Genomic DNA, 23,471 nt, shown 5'->3' on the forward strand with positions numbered 1-23,471 from the left:
GCGAGTTCGTTTCAACCGTGCTCTACCTTTCAGCTTCATTCTAGTCGGCCACTGGTCAGCCAACTAAAATCGTCCTATACGGCCCGATAAGATCCCATTAACTTTATCTGCAACCCCACGTTCCGCGTCACGCTTTATCTCTCGATGCCACAACGTTCGCGTGTCCTCGTGTGTTATGAATCGCGCTACCCGCGGTTTAAACATTGTCGCTCGTTAGACGTGCGGCTTCAACCGTATTGCCCCCTCCCTCTCCTGTTCCCTTGGTCGCGTGCCCCGCTATCTTTGAATTAATTAAGTGATCCGTGGAGACGCTTTGCGGGCTTCTCGTTGCGCTTTACACCGAAACCTTTACCAGATTTTGCTTTGGTGCATTTTAGAGCAAAGGTGACGACAGGTTTTGGAAAATTGAATTCCTAGGACATTCCTCAAAGACCTTTCTGACACGAACAGTTTAGCGAGTTTATTTCGGAGAACGAATCGTCGGAGTTCTTCTCTCACATTACAATTGGAATTTTTAAATATCGTACAGCATGTAATTTCGTTGATCTTTGTGTTTATGGATTAAGACTGGAAAATGTATGAGAAGAATAAGGAAGAAAGGGAAAGAGGAGAAGCATGTACGTATCCATCTAAATCCATCGCAAGAGAATACTTTTATATTTTAATACGACGATTATATTTTTACGAATGTCATACATTTATGCGAGACAGATTGCTTGAGGGAGTTCTTACAACGTTCGAGGGTTTTACAGACTTTGTATTTTATAGACTTACATTTGTACAAAAACGTTTCTATCAATATGTCTGACAGAATTGCGAGCAGAGAAAGAACCAGTTGATCGGATTATTGGATCAGGATTCGAACCTGAATCTTCCGCCATCCTTGCGATTGCTCTACCAATAAGATATCCAGACAGTTGACAAATTCTTTCTTCCAAACTTCATAACCTAACTGGTTATCATCTGATAATACACGGATGAAACTTATTCAAACGTTTCGAAAACAACCTAACCTATCTTTATTTCCGTTTTTATCGATATCTCGTGCCTCATAATGTTCGATAACGAAATAGGAGATCTACCTGTAACAACTTTTACGTAATATAACCTATAACTAATTTCTTGCGACAAAATTCATACAGGAATTAATTATGCAATTTTTTAGTATTATATTTAGCTCATTATTCCGTCATAAATTCGTATATCATAGTTACGAACGTATTTATTTAAAAATACGTGTAATAGTACATATTCAATAAATTGCGATTAATTTTTTGAAATCAAAGTCTCTCAAAGAAAACAGTGGATGCTAACGAATTCCACGTTCTGCGAAGGGATAGTCAGGTCGTTCAACGACACTCGATTCCAGATCTCTGTGAACTCGCGCAGAAGTAAGTTGCCGAGTCGTTGCTTTAATTATGAATCGGACGTCGATATATCTTAATCGTCCCAGTTTCCCCTGGCTCGTACCAAGAGGCACTCGTTAATCGATCCGTTCGATCGCAAAAATTCGCCAGCATGGAGCGTTCTAATCGGCCCGTTGAATAATTACGCCAATTAACGGTCGTTAACTTCGGTCTCGAAACAACATGGCCGACTATCGACGTTCCGAAATCGATTCACCGGACATTTTCTAATTTTTTTTTCTCCAACCAAGATCCCGAAAAACGTATCTTGTAAACAAGGAAACTTAAGACGTTCGCCGTGGCGTAAAATTATGTCGTCTTACAAGGTAGCGAGACGATGTTAAAAAAAGCAGTACGAAACTAATCGTCAGAGTTGTTAAAAATCCTAGTGGGGTTAGGTTGAAATTAAAATAGGTAGAATTAATATCCATGAAGCTAATATTTTAATTCGACACAACAGATAATTTTTTTTATTCCCGATTAATATTCCTGGTAGTCACCGATAGTCAAATTCCAAAAAGAAATATCGCAGTTTTTCACGCACGATATTTCGTAAATATATCGAATAATTGCAGCGTAGTCGATGGTGGCGCCACTAGTAGTTACGTCTACGGCCAGTAGTGACAGTCAGCGTGTCGAACGAAGATAAAGGCGAATGAGATAACCGGTACAAGCGACGAGCAACAAAAGGGCGAGAAAAGGTGTGGGTGTAGCGTTATATTATTTATCGAGCCAGACAGAGAGGCGAGAAAAAACTGGTAGAGTATGGGACAACGTTATAAATTATACATGGCGGCGATTACATTATCATAATCGCGGAACACACCGGCGCGGCATTTTAAATCGTATATTATATGATCGCACGACGAATGCGAAAAACAAGTCACGCCCTTACGCGCGCCATCCACGACGCGTGGAATTCTTAACGAACGTGACAGGAACGATCGAGCGACACGAAGCGGAACAGGAAATAGGAACCACGGGGAAACGCACTTTTCTTCGAAACGAACGCGGAAATAATTCTGGCGTGACTTTGTTATCGAACGAAGGGATGATCCTGAAGAGACGATCCAGAAATGAAAAATCTCGAAACGAAGGGTCCTGGGATCGAGAATCTAAAAACGAAGAATTTCCGAATGAAGGACCTCGGACAAATATTTGTATCGCGCAAAAATAAGTTATTTATATGTATAATATAATAAATTATTTATACATGGCGATACTTGGCGTGACGGGTTAACTCGTCCCATTCGGTTAACAGGTTAAGCGACGAGCCAGCCTAATATGGCTTCGTAAGTAGTAGAGTGTCTTCGAGCGTGTGATTCTTCGTAATGGTCTTTCGCTTTCCGGGCCGTTAAGCCGCTACGCGGTCGAACGCTGGCATAGAACCGTCTCCATGTAGTTTTTCAGAAGAACCTCGAAGAAATCGTGTGGGTTCCATCTCGCCACGAGCTGATTCTGGACTTTACGGATGATTTTTCTGGATGGCTGATTAGTTCTACGAGGATTTTCCTTGAATTTGCTGCGAGAAAGTTTTGGACAGAATGTATTTTAGAGTCGGAAGGGAAAGAATTATTTTCGAAGGATGAAATAATTTATAGGTCATGTTTTTCAGAGCTGGGAAAACGGGATGGAGAGTGGTGTTATTATAAAAAGCTCAATGGCGTGAGTTGTAACTGTAGAGATTACAAGTAAATGCGTTATAGAGTAGTATGCTTGATAGAAGTAGCGAAGTCGTAAAATCGGTCAGACTAACGTATATAGACATATTTACTCGGTCGGCGGACGATTCAAGAGACACAGCCATTTGGAAGGCGAGTGCTTGGATCCACTTGGACTTCTGGTAGCGTTTTTTTCACGCTGGAGACAATATTCCTTGTTTTTTAATATCCTACATGTCTTTCTTTTTGAACACTACTATATAACCCATAGATAATATAAGAATTATCATATTTGAAGACTACAATAGAAGATAATGACAAGTCACATTTCCATTTTTCACAAATAATCTGAAACTCTGTTGCGCTGTCAATTAATCCCCGAACTGTCTCTTTATTTGGTTTAAGTACGTGTTTTCATGTCATATGCCTCGTAGACATTTCGTGGATAAGAGTTAGGTCGGTGGAAAAATGTGCAACGACGGAGATTAGAATGGAAGAACTTGGTAATTGCGAGAAGCTGTAACCAAGGCAAGTTTGCAATCGCAGGAATTACAAGCGAGCGAGCCGCAATCGCAAGAATCGCAATCGACAGAGTCGCGATCGTAGAAATTGTAATCGCCAGGGTTTGCAATCGCAGGAATTCTGGTCGACCGAGTTGATATCGGATTAATTGCACCGAAGCGAATTTCAACGGTAAAATTTGTAACCGTGCGAACGGTAATCGATCGGCTCTTACCAACGCCTATATAATAATCAGATGACTTGCGTTTACAACCAAAAATTTACTATTCACTGTATTGCAATCGTGCAAGTGTCGAGTGAACGAATTACCATGTTGCAAGTAACGATCTAACGTTCATAGAAACTGCTGTCATGCGCTCATGCAAATTGCAATCGCACGCAATAGTATCCAAATTAACATAAACTTCCTGCAATCAAACGTGCTTCGTATGAATTCCGTCAAGTATTATTCTTTTCTTTTTTTTTTTTTTAAGTATAATTCCTTTATTTATTTTGATTAATAGAATTTACCGTTTTAATATTTTCTGTCCAATCGTCGTTTCATCTTTTGATCTTAAGGATTAGAGAGGTGGCATTTACAGGATTTACCGATGGTAATTTAATCTAAAGGCGGGATTAAAGCATTGTTTTACATACTATTAATCATTCTCTTCCAATAAATCAATGACTAAAAAATCCCAATAAATTATTGTGAAATATGAAGAAAAAAAAAATGTAGGATTATATAGTAAATCACCATAGTCATGGAAAATTCTAGTTATGGGAAACGCATTACCAAGCCATTAATCATGAAAATGAGAAAAAGACGAAAAGCAAAAGTAACACGCTTCAGATTTAACCTATCAGTCCACCCTTTCGATTAACCTCGAATTAACCGATTGAATTAATCACCCACAGAAGCCACGATGTTCCCGTCCACAATATTCCACAACGTACACGCTATGACGCAAACGGTCGATGCACACGCTGTTACAGTTTACCGAAACGCCATCGAAACCTGTTTATCACGTCCACGGCGAGCGGCGGAGTAAACCGTGAAAACACGCTGACTTGACTCGAACGGCAAACAGGCCGGGTACCGGCTAAGCGATCTTGACATAAACAATCTACCAGTCATTTTCGACAACGTAAACGCTATTCGTTATTTACCGCGCTACGCTTCCAGCTACTTGCTCGCCTCCGTTATAATTCATAGCCGCACCACGAGATGCTATCGATCTCCATTTCCCTCTCTTTGTCTCGTTTTAGTGGAATCTGTGCAGGATACAGCTGTACATTTTGTAACACAAGTCTCATTGAGTAATTTATAGAAGGAGCTCACTTACAGCCGAGTGTAATAATATTTTTATCGAGAATTTCCAAGGCAATATTTCTCGTGTGAAATTGTCCGTTAATTAATCTCTCGCAGAGTGAAATGTTTTGCTGCACGAAAATCAGGCGACTGAAAATTTAGAGAAAAATGGTACACGATTTCGCGAACCGTCGCGGATCAATAGGAAAATTAATAGGTTGTGCGAAACTCTGATCTTGAGAACTTTTTACATTATGATTCCAATATATGGAACTTCGATTACCAAGTAAGAAATGATGAAAAGAGAAAGGAACAATACCTACTTTTTCGTACTTCCGATTGCGCATAAATTCTCAATTTTACCACTTAAACGGCTATAAACGATTCGAATAAATCTTGTGAAAGCTATTACGCAAACGTATAGTAATTTTAGATTATGTGTATTAGAATGTGCACCCTCCATAAGGCGATGCAACATACGCAAAGGAATTATCTTACGCTGTAGGTTAGAAAAATAATTTTTGCGATTATTTAATGGTCATCCCTCTCATCCCATACATCTTTCGCCCTGCTTTGTCCCATGAATCACGATCGAATTGTGACGAAGGGATGGAACGCAATAACTGGAGCAATCCGGGGTAATAAATTAATAGAGGACTTTGCGAGCTAATAGAAAAAATAGACTGGAAAGCCTGCAATGCGAACGGACATCACCCCTGAACCGTTTTCCCCAGCTAATGCAATCAAGTTTTATATACTGGGTGGTCTATTGGAAGGGGATGGTTTGAACACAACGTGCAACTTTTATGGGGTGTTTGTGCGTGTGCGCGCGTGCGTGAGGAACACAAAGTGTGGTTTTTATTTGTCAGCATTTTTGGAATTCGATTCTTTCTATGCTACGTTATTTTTAAAAACAGATATTCCATATAATATAATAAATCTTTTCACAGAATAGAAAAGATGAATGAAATTTTTTAACACTGAATGTAGATAAATATTCCGTATTATAGGAGAGAAAAATTGATATCGTTTAGTAAAAAATTGAAAATGGCCTTTAAATAGACAAGTAACCACAAGATGATGCATCGCGCTTCATACTATTAAACTACTATCAAGAATTTTTGCTGTATCTTCTCTAGTTGCCAAGATATTGACTCGCAATAGATTACCTTGCTCAGCTTATACAAAAACCCCCTATACGTCACTTAAGGCTGTTCGAAATCAATTTCCCGTTTAAGGCCATCAGAAGCACATTCCACTGATCCATTAAAACTCGGTCGTTTCTTTTTTATCTATCACTGAATACAGTATCCTATCCCGAAGTTAATAGGTACGTAACACAGGGCGCTAGCTCGAAATTTATTCAGGAAACGCATCATCGCCAAAGGAATGCTACCCACAATGCAAATCTCTCAACGATTCGCAAATTCCAAAATTTCACCGCACAAGGGAAAAATCGTATCCGGGATCGTCCCCGAACCGGTAATAGCCGCGGCATGTCGCGCAGAAGAGAAAGACGAGCGGCCGGAAGATAGGTCGTCATTACCGGAACCAATTTTCTACGAGCAACCTTACGTACATCTCTCGAGTGCCCTCGTCGGGATATATCTCGCGCGCGCACGCGTACCTCTGAGACGAGTATATACGCGCCGGTAGCAAGGGATACACGGGCCTTCTCAAGAAGTCGCTGGAAGAATGGTCGATTTCATATGAATGCATTCCATGCAAATGCGCCGTCGACCGTGGTGAACGTTGAGTTGGGCGAATGGAGGGGGATGAAACAGTCGGCTGAACCGAACCGCTCTCGAGCACAGGCTCGAGTGGGTGGGGGAAGGCGAGTGACTGGAGTGGGGGAAGAATTCAGCACGCCGATGCGGAGATAATTGGGTGAATACATTTCGGCCCTTCGTACCGCGGATATATATTCTTCAGCAGGGCCTTCGTGCATTATGCACGCGCGCGCTAGGAATGTGCGCGTACACGTGCATGCGGAGTCGGGGATGGCGGAGTCACGTGTACAGGCATTGGGACGTATATACGAATTTTGTAACGGATAGATGGATTTGCAGGGAACCTGTGCCTTTTGCGATTGAACCTGTCCGAGAGTACAGATAGTAAAAGAGAGCGAAGATTTTTGGGCTATGATGATCGAGAGTTTTGGAAATTGAATTTTTTTTTTATTTAATCCACTGATTTATCGGACGAAGGGATTCTTTGTTTGTGTCTTTTGTTAGTTAGTAGCGATTAGTCGAGCTCTTTGGCATCTGAGATTTTGTTGGGAGAGGAAAATTTGGGACGAAAATTACGAGATAGAGGATAGGTATCTGTTGTATTTTACGAATCAAACTGAAAGTACAATTTAGAAAGTTGAGAAGAATTTTATGTTTCAGAATGAAACATCTGACTATGATATTATTGGGAAAGGTTTCTATATTTCCAGTTACCGTTCTATCCAATATTTCGAGTTTGTTTTATGATCCTTGTTATTTTTCAAATGACAACCGAAATATTCGTTACGCGTAAAGATACTGAAGATCGTCATTTTCGCGTAAAGCGTGACGTGTTTTGAACAGATTTAATCATCCGAACGGGTACCATGCAAAGGGTTTTCGTTTTGTTGTTCTCATTGGGCCACGTTATTACTCGTTTACGCGTCGCGTTAACGCACGGAACGGTTTATTAAAATATCACCGTTAAACAGGCACGTTCGTAATTACATTAAGGATACTTTTTCGAGTCGCGTTGCGCTTGTCACCGGCGCGGGGAAAAATAGCGGCGACGTTCGTTATGTGACAGATGACAAATGCGCTTCAAAACATCCAGCGAATTTAAATGCATCGTGACGTTTTAACATTTCGAAACAGCCGACTGAAAAACAAAAAAAAAAAAAAGAATGGAAAAAACATAAAAAGAAATACGTCGATACTTATGCCCCGTCGAAACGTCGTTCGAAAGCATAATACACTCCACTGGTTGATCTAGTCAAAATATTTGTCGTTCATAGAAAGGACCGTGATTGACATAAATGGAACTATAATTCCGAATGGTTCGGTTACGATTGGTTGTTGGAACGTACAATATTTGTTCAGACCGTTTAACGAAATTCCAAAATGAGAACTAGAAAAGTTGACCGCAGATTTGTCAACGATCTGTTTGAATTGTCCATAAATAAATATAACGTTGTCTTTGTGGTAATGTCCAATATTATTTTAAGATTATTTCAATAATACTAGTCATAATAATATCAGCTTTCATCAACGAAAATATCTCGGGAAATGTCACTATCTCTATTATACCAAGGCAACAACATTGTGCCAAAGATCATATATAAGAAAATAACTCAACTTACTTTCGATCCGAGTAACGTCCATTCAACGATCTCTACTGCGAAACCCTTTCATCCCGAAACACCATCCGCTACTATACAACGATCGAGGTAATACTCTTCGAACCATCCAGAGAAGCTTTGCGAGGGAAAGAAGGGGCAGTTTCGCCGAGGTTGGCACGAACGGAACGACGGCCGGCTGTGATTTAAAAAAGCGAACGGTATTAAGGAGAGTTCCGTGAAGAGGACTCGTTGCCGAGCTGCCATTGTCCGCTCCTCGATTGCCCATTAACCGTGCAACCAATGTTCCACGAACAACGGTTCGACCTCTCGATCGTCGTGCGCCTTTCGTCTAACAGCGTTTTGCTAGTTCACGTGCATCGTTTAACGTCATATCCCGACGGATATTATGACGTCTGCGCCGGCAGCGCCATCTCCCGTTGTCCTGGCCGCCAAAGTAATTCGAGGCGAGTCAGCGAGAGTCCGGGTTCATACAGTGGACGTTCGCGATAACGCGGTTCCTGGATCCGCGCCAATTGTCAGATTCACTGTATCCATTCTCCTCGTCCCTGTGACGGGCCACACGGTGCGTTTCGCTCGGGGGGTGAAAGTGTGAATGACGAGAAATACAGGGCGAATGAACTTTTGCCGAGGACGATGGGAGAGAATGAACGGTCGACTATTCGATCGTCATCGAATGACGGACTTTCAGATAGGTAAATGTAACTGGTATAGATTCCGTTAGGTTGGTTGGTCATTTAAAAGGAATTATATCTGCATACTTTTGCTAGATAGGCTTCGAGTCGTGAGGTAGATGTTTAAAAGATTGATAAATCTTGTTAGTCGTTTTAGATTAAAAATATATTTTAGATTAATAATAATATAATTTGGAGGTAGTTATATTTGTAGTAACCAGTCGTCAGATACTAGACTACTTATATATCGTTGGAACGTTACCAATTACAAGACGCAACAGGAAATTAATAAAAACATCCGTTTCTATAAATTACGGGCACGCGAGCGCCGTTTGAGCAAACGAAGCAGGCCGTTCAATCACAGAGCAAACGAGGCGTCAACAGGCACCGTCCGTAAGAGGCACTCAAAGGACGCCCGCCGCGTTTCCGCGACAACGTGGACACACATCCAGCCAACATATTTACTCTGTCTCTTGTTTCCCTTCGCGAAATAAAGCGAGCCCAGTTCCCTTTAATAAGCAGTCGTGGCGCGTTTACGGCCTACGGCTGTCAGATTTCATGGCTGCTAGAGAATCGGCGAGGCAAGAAATAACGAGAAAAAGTGGGGAAAAAAGAGCAAGATAGATTCCTGTTGTAACGCGCATTCGCCCTTCTACAGATAGCGATAGACTCGGGCGCCACGAAACGTATTTATCGTGCCCGAAGTTTATGGTAAAATAAGGTTGTTTGAAATTTATGTAGACTATTGAATATTACTTTGTATCTTGATTGTTGTTTTCGATGTTTAACAGATTATTCGAATAAGTTTATCCATCAAAAGAATCTGATTATCCAACGATTAATTTCAAATCTTTATCATTACGAATATCTGAAACCGAATGATCGTGCATCCTCCTCTACGTAATTTAAAACATTCAGAAGCATTCCAATGCTTGCAACGCTGAATGGTTCAAGAACTCGGGGGGCATTGAACGTCCACCGCTAGCTGGAACAATTCCGAGATCCTAAACATCGACTGGCGTGCTCACTGGCATGGCTGGAGAAATCAGTCCGTGCAGTCTCTCCACCCTCGTATTCCCTGTGGCGCGATATTACGACCAGGGGTTGACCATGGCCATGCGTTTGCAGGCTCATCCATTCTGCTCCAGTCTGTCGCCCCGAACGAATCCACCGTTCCAGAGATAAAGTTGGGAAAACCTTATCGTTGGGCACGCAACGTGTGCTCGCGCGAGTAAAATCGTGTTAACGCGTTTGCTTCCCTGTCGAAATAACGCTATGCTTTCTGTATGCATAAAGTATTTGGAATTTTCCCCCTGCTTCTCTGTTGCGCAGAGGATCGATATAACAAAGAATGAATTTCAAGGAACAAATTTCTGTGGCTCAAAAATTTTAAAGGTTATCTTCAATTTAAAGGTTAATTAGTATTGTATAATGTAATATAACTTAATATAGCATTGTATAACGTATATGTATGTATACATACGATCTCGTGTTGTAACTGTAGGCGCATATCCGGTCACAACATTTCTTACTCGATCGCCGAGCTGTGCGCAATACGTTCGAGTAATCGTTTTCTTGTGTTATCAAGATTGGCCACGGATACTATCCAGCTCCTTTACACAGGCTCTAGAATCATAATCATAATACAATTTCACATTTCGTAGTTTATAGCATTCTAAGTAGCAAACAATGGATAGTTACATAAACGTTCGTTTATTCAATCATCGTTTACAAACGTTCCAGTCATTTTCTTTATCTTTTATTCTCCTTCATTCCTTTATATCGATTCAATTTATCCATTTCCTGGGCGCGCCGTATATTCAACGAAATACTCTACTTTTCTGTATTATCACTTTTGGCAAGTATATCGTAGAGGCCGTTGGCGGGACAATTTGAACGTCGAAAGTCATGCTCGTTGGGACAGTTCGCGTTACCGTTGGATTTGTTCCGTTGATAACGTGTCTGACGATCGGTGGTTTTCGTCATATATATATTTTTTCATGTTTGTCGCGTGTTCGAGCAAACAGCCGGTGTCAAGTGTCTCTGTTCCCCATATCGCAAGCTCGTATACGCCAGCGAGTAGCGCGGGTAAAAAAAACACGGCGTCGCGCGTCGTCGTGAAAACGATGTACCCTTGTTTCGAGTACACGCCCGACGGCCTGTATGGGTCGCGTCAGCACTTCAGAAATGCAAACGTCATTGTCACGAGAGATTTAATACGTTCCAGCGGGCGAAACTGGCGAGCGACGCGCGGGTTTCGTGTCATGTGACGAACGAAAGGAACGTTGGCACATCTAGCGATGGTGTGTTCATGGCGAAATATTTATTTATTTGCCGACGCATATCAGTTCATTATTCATTGTGAATACGTTACGTTGCAATGTATTTTTGCATTTCTGTTTCTGCAAATAGAAAGGAAAATTTATTTGTTTGTTATTTTGAAAGTTATTTAGCTTCGACTGAAACTTTGGCAAGTTTTTATTTACGAAACATATCGACGTTGTCGAATCAGATTTAAACGAATACCGTCGAACTAAACAAAGAACAAATCTAACCTCAAAAAATGAAATTTGTCTCATAAACAATTTACTAAAGTATTGTTAGCAGATTTAAATGAAACTAATCTCTCTTCTTTCGCGATTAGCAACTTTATAATATTTCTCATTACACGATGAAATAACATGAATCAGTGATGTGTATTCCTTTCGCTTTGAAGTTGCTATGCACATCGTTGTCGCGGCCTGCTGGTAGTGGCGATAAGGCTGTAAGTGACGATAAAAATAACCTTACTTCCCACTTGTCCGCTTTCCTTTTATGCAACGCTAATGACACCACTAAGCGTTCGGTCGGTGACTCGCGAGTAACTGGTCGCGCGGGCCTGGATCTCCAAAGAGGGTCGAAGCCTTTAAGGAAATTAGTTTGAAATTGAATTAAAAAACTTAAGAAGATTGGACGCCGGACAATATCCATGCATATAGAACGGTTTAAGGAAATTAGTTTAAAATTGAATTAAGAGCACCGGGGGAAATTCAAAAGGCGCGAGCCAGCTTTACGAGCGAAATCGTGCCTCGTGGATCTCGATTGTTCTCGCGTGACCGTCGCGTGCTGCTAAAAAGATACGTGCCAAAGTTTATGACCATGGTACAAGTTAAGTGAAAAATCTTTTACTTATCGTTACATTCAAATTTCTTCTTTTTTTTTTTTACTGAAGATTCTTGTTCGTTTCAGCTAGAAATATAATCGAATTCTTCAGGTTTCTAATTTGAATAGTGAAATTTATATGTACCCTTATCATTATTCTCATTATGAAAATGAATTATTATAAGCTATATTTATATCTCTACCACATGGAAAAAACGTTTCTCTTAAATGCTGAAACAGGTTAATCCTTTTCGTGTTAACGGCGCTACCTTCTCTTTTAATTCTGCCGTTTTCGTGTTGTAATGGTTACAGGAAGCGTCATAAAGGATGCAGATGCCTTCTTCTGCCTTTTCATTCCATCGTGTTCTCGTATTAAGGATTAAAAGCGTCTGCGACGTTACAGGATGAAAATATAGGAAAATGTAGAAAAGTAAAGGAATTTCTAAAAGGTATAGAAAGGAGATAGCTGTATTATTAAAAAGGTAAATTTAACGAATTCAAAAGCCATCGACAATTAATTCCTCTTATAAAACATTAGCTTAAGAATACACATACGCGTCCAATTCTTTTTTTTCGCTATATTGCGCCAAGACATCTCTCACATTTTCCTCCATTTATCATCAACTATGAGTCGTGAAAATAAAAGGTCCAATATACGAACTTTCATTTTTCATATGTTTTCATTTTCTTCCAATAAATTCCGCATACACACGAAACTAATACGTGAGAACCATACTGGAACCGTGTTCTACCGGCGACTGTACTTGTTCGACGGCCGGGTAAACCGATAGTAGGTATCGATCTTACGTGTTGTAATTCATCATAGAGTAATTGAACGGTTACAATTCATCCAACTTCGCTGCATTATAGGGGCGACGCGACATATACATTTGAGGATCAGTTTACCTAAATCCAGGGAATCAACGCTCTCACAAACTCGCACACACTCCTCTACCATAGGTATACGTATCGATTTCTCGATGGACGTACGCGTTTACGATCTAGTCCGCGCTAAGTCGTGTTCTTTGTTCCGGTATCCTTCGATGTTTCATTTCGTGACTGCCGAGAAAGTGTGTAATCATCAACGACGACGAGGTTAGAAAATTCGAAATGAAGCGCATGGAAACATGGCCCGCCTACGCTCTGCGAATTTCGCTGTGCAAACGTTCTCTGACAAAGGGCGAGTTAACGGTAGTTCAACGAAGGAAGTGAGGTATGAGTTAAAATCACAAACGCCACGGGCAGTCGGCTGGTTTCTCGCAAAACAAGCAGAAATTTCGTATAATGCCCGCAGCGGGAGGGCACAACCTAGGCGGGTTCGAAATGCAAGAAACGCGCCGTCAAAGCGGCCCACCGCTTGTCGTCTTCAAACGCGTGCTATCGTTCCTCGATCTGTTCTTCGTTCGTGCTCGATAAAACTCGGCTATTCGCGAATGGACCCCTTCCCCCACTCCGCCTCCGCGGCCGCTCACGTGGCTCAAGATGGCGCAGAATCGCGATCGTGTAAGTGTAAGCGAGGTAAGTACATATAGCGTATACGGGTGGAAATTCCACCAGTATGGTAAACAAGGAGAGCTCGCGCGCTTGTCCGGATGTCCCAAAGGCGGAGAAGTGCCTACCGAGCAGATAAGGAGAACAAATGAGTGCTTATGGCAGAGGGACGATATCTTCATCGTCGCGGGGTTGCCGGTAATCGCGGCGGCCTCTCAAAGCGGCCAGAACTAAAGGACTAAGGAGATGCGCGACGATAAGGAGAGAGGAAAGAGAGGAAGAGGGAGATTCAAAGCATCCAACGTGCCGTGAGCGCAGACGACCGTAAGAAGCTAGCTGGCTGAAAGAAAGAAGGGAAGAAGGAAAGAAGGAAGAAAGGAAGGAAGGAAGGAAGGAAGGAAGGAAGGAAGGAAGGAAGAAAAGAAGGAAAGAAGGAAGGAAGGAATCTAAGCTGTGGAACAGCAGGGGCCGACGTTTTCTGTTTAAGCGACATCAAAGGCCCTGTCGCGAATTTTCCTTTCGCCGTACCTATACCCCCTGCACCTTCCGTTTCGGGTCATAGCGTACTTTGCGTGTCTCTCTACAGGGTGTCCGCAATATATGGGAACTCGTATGTAAGATTGACGAGATGAGAATGATAATGGTACGAGGATTTCTCTTTATTACAGCCATTATAATTTGATATCGAGATATAATATTTTCCTTACGGTTTAGCCCATTAATCGATAGTCGAGATGTTTTTCTCTAATGTGACCACAAATGTGCTTTATTAGTTTGTTTGAATATCGTCGTAGGTTTGGTTTTAATATAGGTTATGTTTAGAAAATTGTTAAATATCTGACAATTTCAAACCTAATGTATTTAATACAAAAAAAGGTGCTGAACAAAAATGCATCGGTCGATGAAGCGTTAAGAAACACCCCATATACACGGTAGAACGGCGGAGTCGGGTAGTTGCAGAGACGGTGGTTGGAAGCAGCGGGCGAAGAATGGCGAGCGAGCCGAGTGGCAGCGGGGGTCGCCACCACTAAAAGGGTAAACGTTGTAGGCTGCCGTGGCAGATTTCGGCTAAAACAACTTCTCCATCCATCTAGCCCCCGTCCCTTCTTCGTAACTCTCGCCCATCGACGCGTCTCCATTCCGTTCATCGTGTATATGCGTGCGTCCGCGCGCGCGCACGATTGTTCGTCAGTATCAACGACCAGCAGGATGTACCGAAGGGGATAATTAAACTTCCCAGCGAGCGAGAGCACGACTCGTGAGAGCCGTGCTCTCGTCGGAATAGCTTCGAGAGTCAATAGTATCTCTATAACCCTCGTCGCATCTGCAAAGATGTCTAGATACAGTCGGAAGGAGTGGGGACAAATGTAGTACGTGGAGTGGGGGAAAAAGCAGCGATCTAGGATCGCTGGCTGGCTGGCTGCACGTTACCGAGCGTACGAGAAATAACGATCGAGTATTTAATTATAAATTCGAGTTCTCCTCGACGGAATTCGCGGTCTCGTTCGAGCGTGGTGTAATCGATGCAGAGAGGGCCAGACTTTCGACGCGATTAAATCGACGACGAGTTGACGATGGCGGTACATAGCCGGGTTCTTTGACGGAACGGGAATCGTCGAAATGCCGATTTTACGAGCGGTAGGTTTTAATTAGCGGTAGATAGAGTGGCCTGGTGATACGTGACTGTTGATCGTCGAGCTGGAGAAATTGGTCCCAGTTACTTAACTGGCTATTCTCGTTAGTGAATAGTTAATTGTTTCTATTACTTTTGAAAAGTAAAAATCAGAAGACGATGTATAAGATTTTAAAAACTTTTATTCGAGATTATATTCATAAGCAAGATACTTTTATCGTTTTTAAACATATAGATATACTGTTGCAAATACAATTAAAAGGGAATGATTCGAAAGAATATAATTTGATAAATAAATAAGGATTTCAACCAAGATTCTGTATTCAAATTAATCTTTGTAACGATAAAACGTAGAAAAAGAATATTTAGGTGAACTCCATTTCCTCTATCTTTGACCCGTTCGAATGGTACAACATCGCCCTCTATAACATTCTCGTATTTTTCGAATCAATAGAGATCTCCTGATATACACGTACACTGTCGCGGACATCTAATCGTTGTATATATACTATATACATCTATCGTGCAATACCGTTACCCGGAACGACGTAATTGCTCGGGACATTTAACGCGAAAGGAGCAATTATTTTTACGATTTCAGGCGGGGATTGTTGCGACGGAAGTCAATCAGCACGGGACGTTTCGCCTTTTGTTTCCAGCGACGGCACGAGTAAATGATGTTGTAACGATATCGATTCGCCCTTCATCCATTTATCGACCGATAATTGTAACAAGATATTATTAATTGTACATTGCACTTGCAATTAATATGCTTCAGATATCGCGTTAACGTTTGCCACCGTGATTATTATTATCCTCTATTGTCGTTTGCGTTATCTCTCCGTTCGAACAATACCTCGTACAACAAGACACCGTGTTTCACGATGAAACAATTAAATGGTCTGTACCTCTGATGTTCAGGAAGGACGTCGTTACGCAAGGTTAGGTGGTTGCAGCACGATGCATTTCTTACGAAGATATGATAGGCACGCTCGTCTATACGTTCTGTTGTCTCAGACGATCGCTGATGGTGCTGTTTACATGTCGGCTCGCTTGTTTACATCACATCCTCGTTTTCACTTGCCATGTTTCGAATAGTTGAAAGTCTGCGCGTTACGCCAAGTCTACGGATAAGGGTAGAGATTTCTAGTTGTTGTAGAATTCGAAATTACAATTAGTAGATTCGCAATTCGCTTCCAAATTAGTCCGTGATAAATTCATCGCAATTCGTACATAACTTGTAACGAGTGAAAGAATTTAAAAATATAATATAGAAGCATATTTTATTTTGAACCTAGAAATATGCTAAAGTATGCGAGCGTAAAAACAGCGGAGCGTGTATGCAGAAGGGATAGAATCTTCCAAGGGCGCGTTTAGTGAGGGAGAGTTCAAAACGAGAGTCTAGCAAGAGTATTAACTGGTGTTAGGTATCTCAAGAGAAAAATTCTTCTAGACAAATTTTGCTCTTCCCTTTTATTTCCAAGTCGATTTGTCGAAACATAAAAATCTGGATTTTCTGATTATGAAACGAGCGCTGAAAAATTCCAGTTGAAACGTTTCAATTTCAGCCAGTGCTGTAAAGTATTCTGCAATGAGTCCGTTTATTACTTACGTGACTATACAACACTTTGCCGTAATCCCTCTGTGAAAACTATCTAGCGGTCGACAATCTCTTCTTTATGGTGGGTGAACACACGTAAGTAACATAGGACTAAATGTCTCCGATGTCAACCGAATGTCATGTCGCGCCGTTAGAAAACACAGGTTTTCTTCCCGATCTGCGCAGAATCGGCATCGTGATTCGAAAACGTAATGAGTAAATTCGATGTTTGGAGGAATTTGCTCCAGATTGGAACTTCGAGAACAAGAAAACACGATTGACCGAACAGTTACGTTTAACCTCGTCAAAAGCTCGTCGACCACCGTGATCAGAGGATAGTCCACGATTGGAAGATCGAAGCACCGCCGCCTACGATCTTGCAGAGACCGATCGACAGAGCCTCGAGAGAAACGACTGCATATTCGTCCGAACAATCGCCTCAACCGAACGCAACAAGCCGAATAAATTCGAAGTACAGAAAGAAATATGCGCTGGCAATTAAGTCATGACGGGACCACCAATCTGGCAACTAAGTCATGTCGGGTCCCCCAATCTGGAAACTAAGTCATGACGGGTCCACCAATTTGGAAACTAAGTCATGACGGGTCCCCCAATCTGGAAACAAAGTCATGACGGGTCCACCAATTTGGAAACTAAGTCATGTCGGGTCCCCCAATGTGGAAACTAAGTCATGACGTGTCCCCCAATGTGGAAACTAAGTCATGACGGGTCCACTAATCTGGAAACTAAGTCATGACGGGTCCACCAATTTGGAAACTAAGTCATGATGCGTCCACCAATCTGGAAACTAAGTCATGACGTGTCCCCCAATCTGGAAACTAAGTCATGTCGGGTCCCCCAATTTGAAAACTAAATAATGACGGGTCCCCCAATGTCGAAACTAAATAATGACGGGTCCCCCAATGTCGAAACTAAATCATGACGGGTCCACCAATGTGGAAACTAAGTCATGATGGGTCCCCCAATCTGGAAACTAAGTCATGACGGGTCCCCCAATCTGGAAACTAAGTCATGACGGGTGCACCTATTTGGAAACTAAGTCATGACGGGTCCATCAATCTGGAAACTAAGCCATGACGGGTCCACCAATTTGGAAACTAAGTCATGACGGGCCCGCTCGAGCTGGCAACTAAGTCATTAGGCATTTTCTACTCGCCCGCGTTCCGCCGTAATACCCATATTTCAGTCGGCGTTCCAAGCTATCGTGGATCACTCGCACCGTCGACGATACTTGTTTCCCGAACTTTGCAATTGACTGCAACCTTTCGATATTCACCATGTTCGTTAGTATCTTTTCTTTTCCACTACTCTGTAATACTCTGTTTTACTCTCTGTAATAATTCCATAATTCTAACGCGATAAAGGTAAAAGCTATGAAAATACGTCCATACTTGTAGAAAGAAAAGGCAATATTACCGGCGCTATGAATTGCGGACGAAAATTCCTTTCATTTACCAGCGAGGATCAAAGGAAGATCGCGACATCTAAGGAAGTTGCACATAACCTATTATACGACACTGAAAATGAAGCTAATAAGAAAGAAAAACGGTCTACAGTGCTACAACGCGTATATAAGGAACAAAGGAACAAGTAAATTCACAATGGGGAAAGCAGCCTTTTCCGCGTTACACCGCGCGTTATTAATTTCGAATATGATAAAATTCCTATTTATATCTTCGTCGTAGCGTTGGTAACATTTAAAGAATCATTCTGTACATTTTTACACGCAGAGGGAAGAAAGACGTTTGGATTTTAATAATTTCCAACTCGTTTTATTCAACCTTTATAATCCATTAAAATAACAACGATAGAATAAATCGTGGCTATATCTTTGTCATAGCGTTGGTAACGTTTAAAGAATCATTCTGTATATTTTTACACACAGAGGAAAAAGGACATTTGGATTTTAATAATTTCCAACTCGTTTTATTCAACCTTTACAATCCACTAGTATAACGGCCATAGAATAAATCGTAACAAATTTTTATTCACCAAATTCGCTATCTGAAAATAATTTTACCGCTAACTAGAAAGTTCCACGTTGATAGTACGCACGACAAAGTTTGTTTCATTCGACGTAAACGAGGTTCGCTTCACCTTTTTATATCGGAGAACTCTCGAAATCTTCACAACGGTCGCAATTCACGATAAAAATCAGCACACGCACCGTCATCACGTTTGACCGCTTCACGTCGTCGCTTCTACATAACTTGTTGATACCCGACCGCACCGTAATCCCATACCGAACTACCCACGCACCTCTTCAATTCCACCGAATCACCCCGGCTCTCGTCCCCTTCCTTCCATCAAAAATATCCAATCAACCGCCACCGACAAAAACAGAAAACCCAGAACTTTCCAGCCTTCGTCCCACGAGCAATCTCTCTCGAAACTTTTCAACAGCGACGAAGTTGCGCGGATATCGACACCCCGGTGGATCCGCGTCGCAAAACAAGCGTAGACACGGCCAGTCGTAGCGATACGGCGGCCGCGACACCACGAGAACAAATAGTGAGCGCACCACCCGCATGGCGGCGTTCTCTTCCAGGGATTTCTCCGCCAACTGGTGGGAGAGGGGTTCGCTGGAGCGCGTGGCGCGCGTGCGCGTCACCGTCAGCGTGGTGGGGACACTCAGTGTCACTCGGTGCCGGGCGTTGCGGCGCCGTGGCCCTTCAGTCTTTGATCCGCAGTTGACGCGAGTGTGTACGTTACCCTCGAGCGCTCTCTCTTTCTCGAACGACGAGATCGTTTTTCACTGACGGTACGCGATTAAGAGGGGAGTCGACGACCACGGTAGATCGGTGGTGCGGTAACCTCTCGCTGTACACTCTCTCCGTCGTATCTACGGGAACACGCTGAACGGTGACACGAGCATCATCCCTTAGACCGTTTAGACGACTGGATCGCACGCGATCGGAATACATATCTCGCGACGTGTTCAAACACGCTTCGACTGGATTCGTTATCGAAGCTTCGTTCTCCGCGAAGTGCCTGCAAGTGTTTTTCCCACTTGTTTCTCCAACTACCAAGAATAATCGTACCAAGTCGGAAAATCGAGTTGCCGAACTGGTTCAGAGGAATCGTCTCGAGTATTTGGTCCACAACGATACAGTTTCCTCGCTCGCACCCCTGGGACCTTCGGGGCACGCTGCTCACGCTCCACCGGTACGGATTTGCGTGCAGTTCTCAACCCCCCTGACCCAATTAGTTCTTCCGTGACGAGAGTATCCGTTACGTACGTTCGCTGTTCGTCGTTGGAAGGGAACTGCTTCTGTCATCGGGATCGTTCGTCTCTAGTGATGTGCCGCTGAGGGGACCCCGCTGGCTATACTTCTTGCTCGAAGGAAACATAATACGACACTGTCTACGATCTTGGAATTGGTGAAGAAAAAGTGTCCAGTGTTAGAGCATCGAGCTCGTCAAGTGTTTCGCTCGCGGAGTGCAGTGAAAGGAATACACGTCGAGTCATCGAACCTTGCAAGCATCTATCTATCGTTCTTCCCAAAAGTGACCAACCCACGTCAAGAAACTTTAACCGTCCACCAAACATCATCTAACGATATCCTCGTCCATCTTGTCTCCCGTTCGACGTATCGTTCCTTACATCGAACAAATACAATCTACGGCGAGGCAACGATCGACGGCGGGCCAGAGATCGGTATCACCCACTTTGTCTCTTTCTCTCTCTCATCTAACGTAGCGCGGGAGTTCAACTTTCTCGTTGGCGTTGACAGATCGATAAGGAAGTTTGCGTACACGTTAACCCGATCTGTAGCCGGCGGCCAGTCACGAAAACGAGACCACAACCATAGAATGTGTCTGTCTTAACGGAACGACCGTCGAAGCAACAGCCTCCGTCGATAATCAGCGAACAAAAGCTACCACTGAATCGTGGCTTTAGAAACGTGACATGCTGAGGTCCGGTAGGTGAAAAAGATACGCTGACCCGCTCGTGGAAGGACCTGTATGCGGACCGCGGCGCGTCCGCCGGAAATCTGACGGGCCGTCGCTGCTCCGGTCGCCGAGGCAGCCTGTCGTTGTCGCTCTCGAACCGTAAACGACAGTACCTGGTGAAATACAAGAGGAAACAGGAGGATAGACGAGTAGCAGAGGGCAAGGAGGAGCAACGGGGCTCCCCGTGGCCCGTACTCGTCGACGATCGTTCGAAAAAGGGTGCAACGGTGAAGGGTAACGGTGGATTCGGCGATTACTCCGCGGCGGGGGAGTTCGAGGTGTGGGGTGACGAGCAACACGCGTCGGATGGTGTAGACAGACAGGTGGCGAGGCCGCCTTCGCGGCAGCAACGATGCGAAGGCGGTTCGTCGCTGAGGCCGTTGCTTCACGTCGCCCATTGTGAACTGCACTCACCTCGCGAGCCGGAGCTGCTGCGACTCGACCATCTGGAGGCGCTCGAGCATAAGTCCGCGGCCGAGCGCGACTCCTACTCGATGATGGAGAACTTTCACAGCCCCGTGCCGCCGCCGCTGCCGCGACGCCACGTCCGGTAAGAGTTATCCGTGTCATTATCATTTTACCGTGCTGCGATGTATTACGTACGTGTATGTGCGACCGGACGATTCGATGAACTTTTCGCTGCTTGTTTCCTGGCAATTTTCGTTACAGGTGGATAACTATTTCGGTTGATAGAAAATCTGTGCTAGCACTTTTCTTAGTGATTTTCATTTTCTTTTTTTTTTTTTTTTGTTTTGTTTTATTTCCTTGTCAGTGGTTGGTTAGTGGGAGATTTTGATGTATTTCACGCACGAGGAAATATTTGGATGCTATAGAATAATTTTCTGAAATAGAACAATTGCGTACGATTCTTTCCAGGTTTTCGTTTATTTTCTTTCATTTCGTTTCATTTCATTTCTTGACCTGTCTTCCGCTTTCCTCGGAATCCTTCGGTACGTAATGTAGCAAAATTTGTGTCCCAGGAAGAATTGAGCTTTTTCGTGCGTGAACGTAGGATTTGGTTAAACTTGTAGATCCATACTCCTGTAGAATATCGTAAATGGGATATCGCTAATTTTTTAGGAAAAAGAATGTGAAAATCTAACGATAACAACGAATCGCATTTGGTGGAGGAATTCGTCGGTTGACAATCGCGAAGAATGTAAGATATATGTTAGCAAGTTGTGTGTCCTTACCGAGTTACAAAACAGCAAAATTTGTGTCCCAGGAAAAATTGAGCTTTCGTGTATGAACGTAGGATTTGGTTAAACTCGTAGATCCATACTTCTTCTGTAGGATATCATAAATGGGATATCGCTAATTTTTTGGGGAAAAAGAATGTGAAAATCTAACGATAACAACGAATCGCATTTGGTGGAGGAATTTATCGGTTGACAATCGCGAAGAATGTAAGATATATGTTAGCAAGTTGTGTGTCGTTACCGAGTTACAGCCAGTTTTCCACCGCAACGATTCCGATGAAATCAGTGTAACTAATTTCATTCGATGGTTTGGAAATAGCATGGAACAGGCAGTATGCGTTTACGGTATCGGAATCGAGCGACATTTTCAACGTACCTAAACGAATAAAAATTCGGAAAATGAAATAAAAATATCCCGTGATCACTTTCAGTAACCTCTCGTGAAAATAACGAAATATGTACGGGTTAACGAAACGTGAAACGCTATACACGTTCCCTATACTTGGCAAACAGAGTACGCGATAAAACACCAGGATAAAGTGACATAACTCGACCGTGTTCGAATAATTCTTAAAAATACAAAATTTACAAAGAATCAACGAATAATTCACGCGTCGGTTATCCAAATAATTTCTTCCGTTTATCTATAGCTTTGCTTACCTGTTGAGTAGAATTAGAATTTCATGACCGATAAGATTATTCTCTTGTTAAGTTGATTTGAACGATAGTTATCGACTATTTGCCCTCTAATTCCTTTGGTATTTTCGAACGTTTTCACAAAGAGATTACGTTTCGTCGATCGAAACACATAGAAATTCGCAGCTATATACACGATATTTATAGCGGATAAAGTTACAGCCACTTCCAGATCAAATTCCGATACTATCGATGCGCAATATGTATCGCTGCGATTATTACACGGTAAGTCTCATAGCAACAAACTGGTGGAACGTGTTTCGAACGAAATAAAGATTAAATTTTCCGGCTATGCTGATAATAACAAATACACTGTTCTCGCAATAATTCGCTATACCGTAGCTCATCGGAACAAATTGGTCCAACTCTTCTTCGTGGTTCGAGTCCAATGAAAGCTGCTTCTATCGTTTTAAAACGTTGTATCTATTCTATCGGAATATAACTGACCATTACAGTCTCGAACACTGTCGTTTACGTTCTCCTGGCGATACACGTACCAACAACCATACGTTTGAACGCGAACGAAAGAAGCTATCGGTTTCGAGATTTCTAACGTCGCTGTTGTCTCTACAAAATATATAGGTTGATCGTTGGCAAAGTCGAATAAAAGGCAGGCTTTTAACCGGCTGTTGTCGGTGCACGAATCGCGAGTCGACAAATATCGAGTTTAATCACCGTTTTCGATTTACGACGGGGGAACAATCGTACCGATCCGGAGAGCTTCATTTACGCTTGCCGGTGTATTTACGCGTTCTCAGTTGCTCGGGATGGTGCAATTATAGCGCGAAAATGCCACGACCGATCGACGATAATGTGCGTGCTATTATTGTTGCGGT

The 23,471-nt window shown here is 42.7% G+C and overlaps 1 protein-coding gene across 9 annotated transcripts in view; it reads left to right on the top strand.

Annotated features, from left to right (window-relative positions):
• LOC132908869 (teneurin-a) overlaps nucleotides 1–23,471 on the top strand; it is a 709,702-nt gene that overhangs the window by 576,423 nt on the left and 109,808 nt on the right. Inside the window, exon 1 of one of the 9 annotated variants that reach the window (XM_060963325.1) lies at nucleotides 19,448–21,290. The exons of the other annotated variants lie outside the window; for them this stretch is intronic. Coding sequence (XP_060819308.1) covers nucleotides 21,235–21,290 — 56 coding nt within the window. The 5' untranslated portion in view covers nucleotides 19,448–21,234. Of the gene's footprint in view, nucleotides 1–19,447; nucleotides 21,291–23,471 lie in introns of those variants that run through there. 9 annotated transcript variants of the gene reach the window in all.

This window comes from Bombus pascuorum, chromosome 1, assembly GCF_905332965.1.
Source record: "Bombus pascuorum chromosome 1, iyBomPasc1.1, whole genome shotgun sequence".
NCBI classification, from domain to species: domain Eukaryota; kingdom Metazoa; phylum Arthropoda; class Insecta; order Hymenoptera; family Apidae; genus Bombus; species Bombus pascuorum.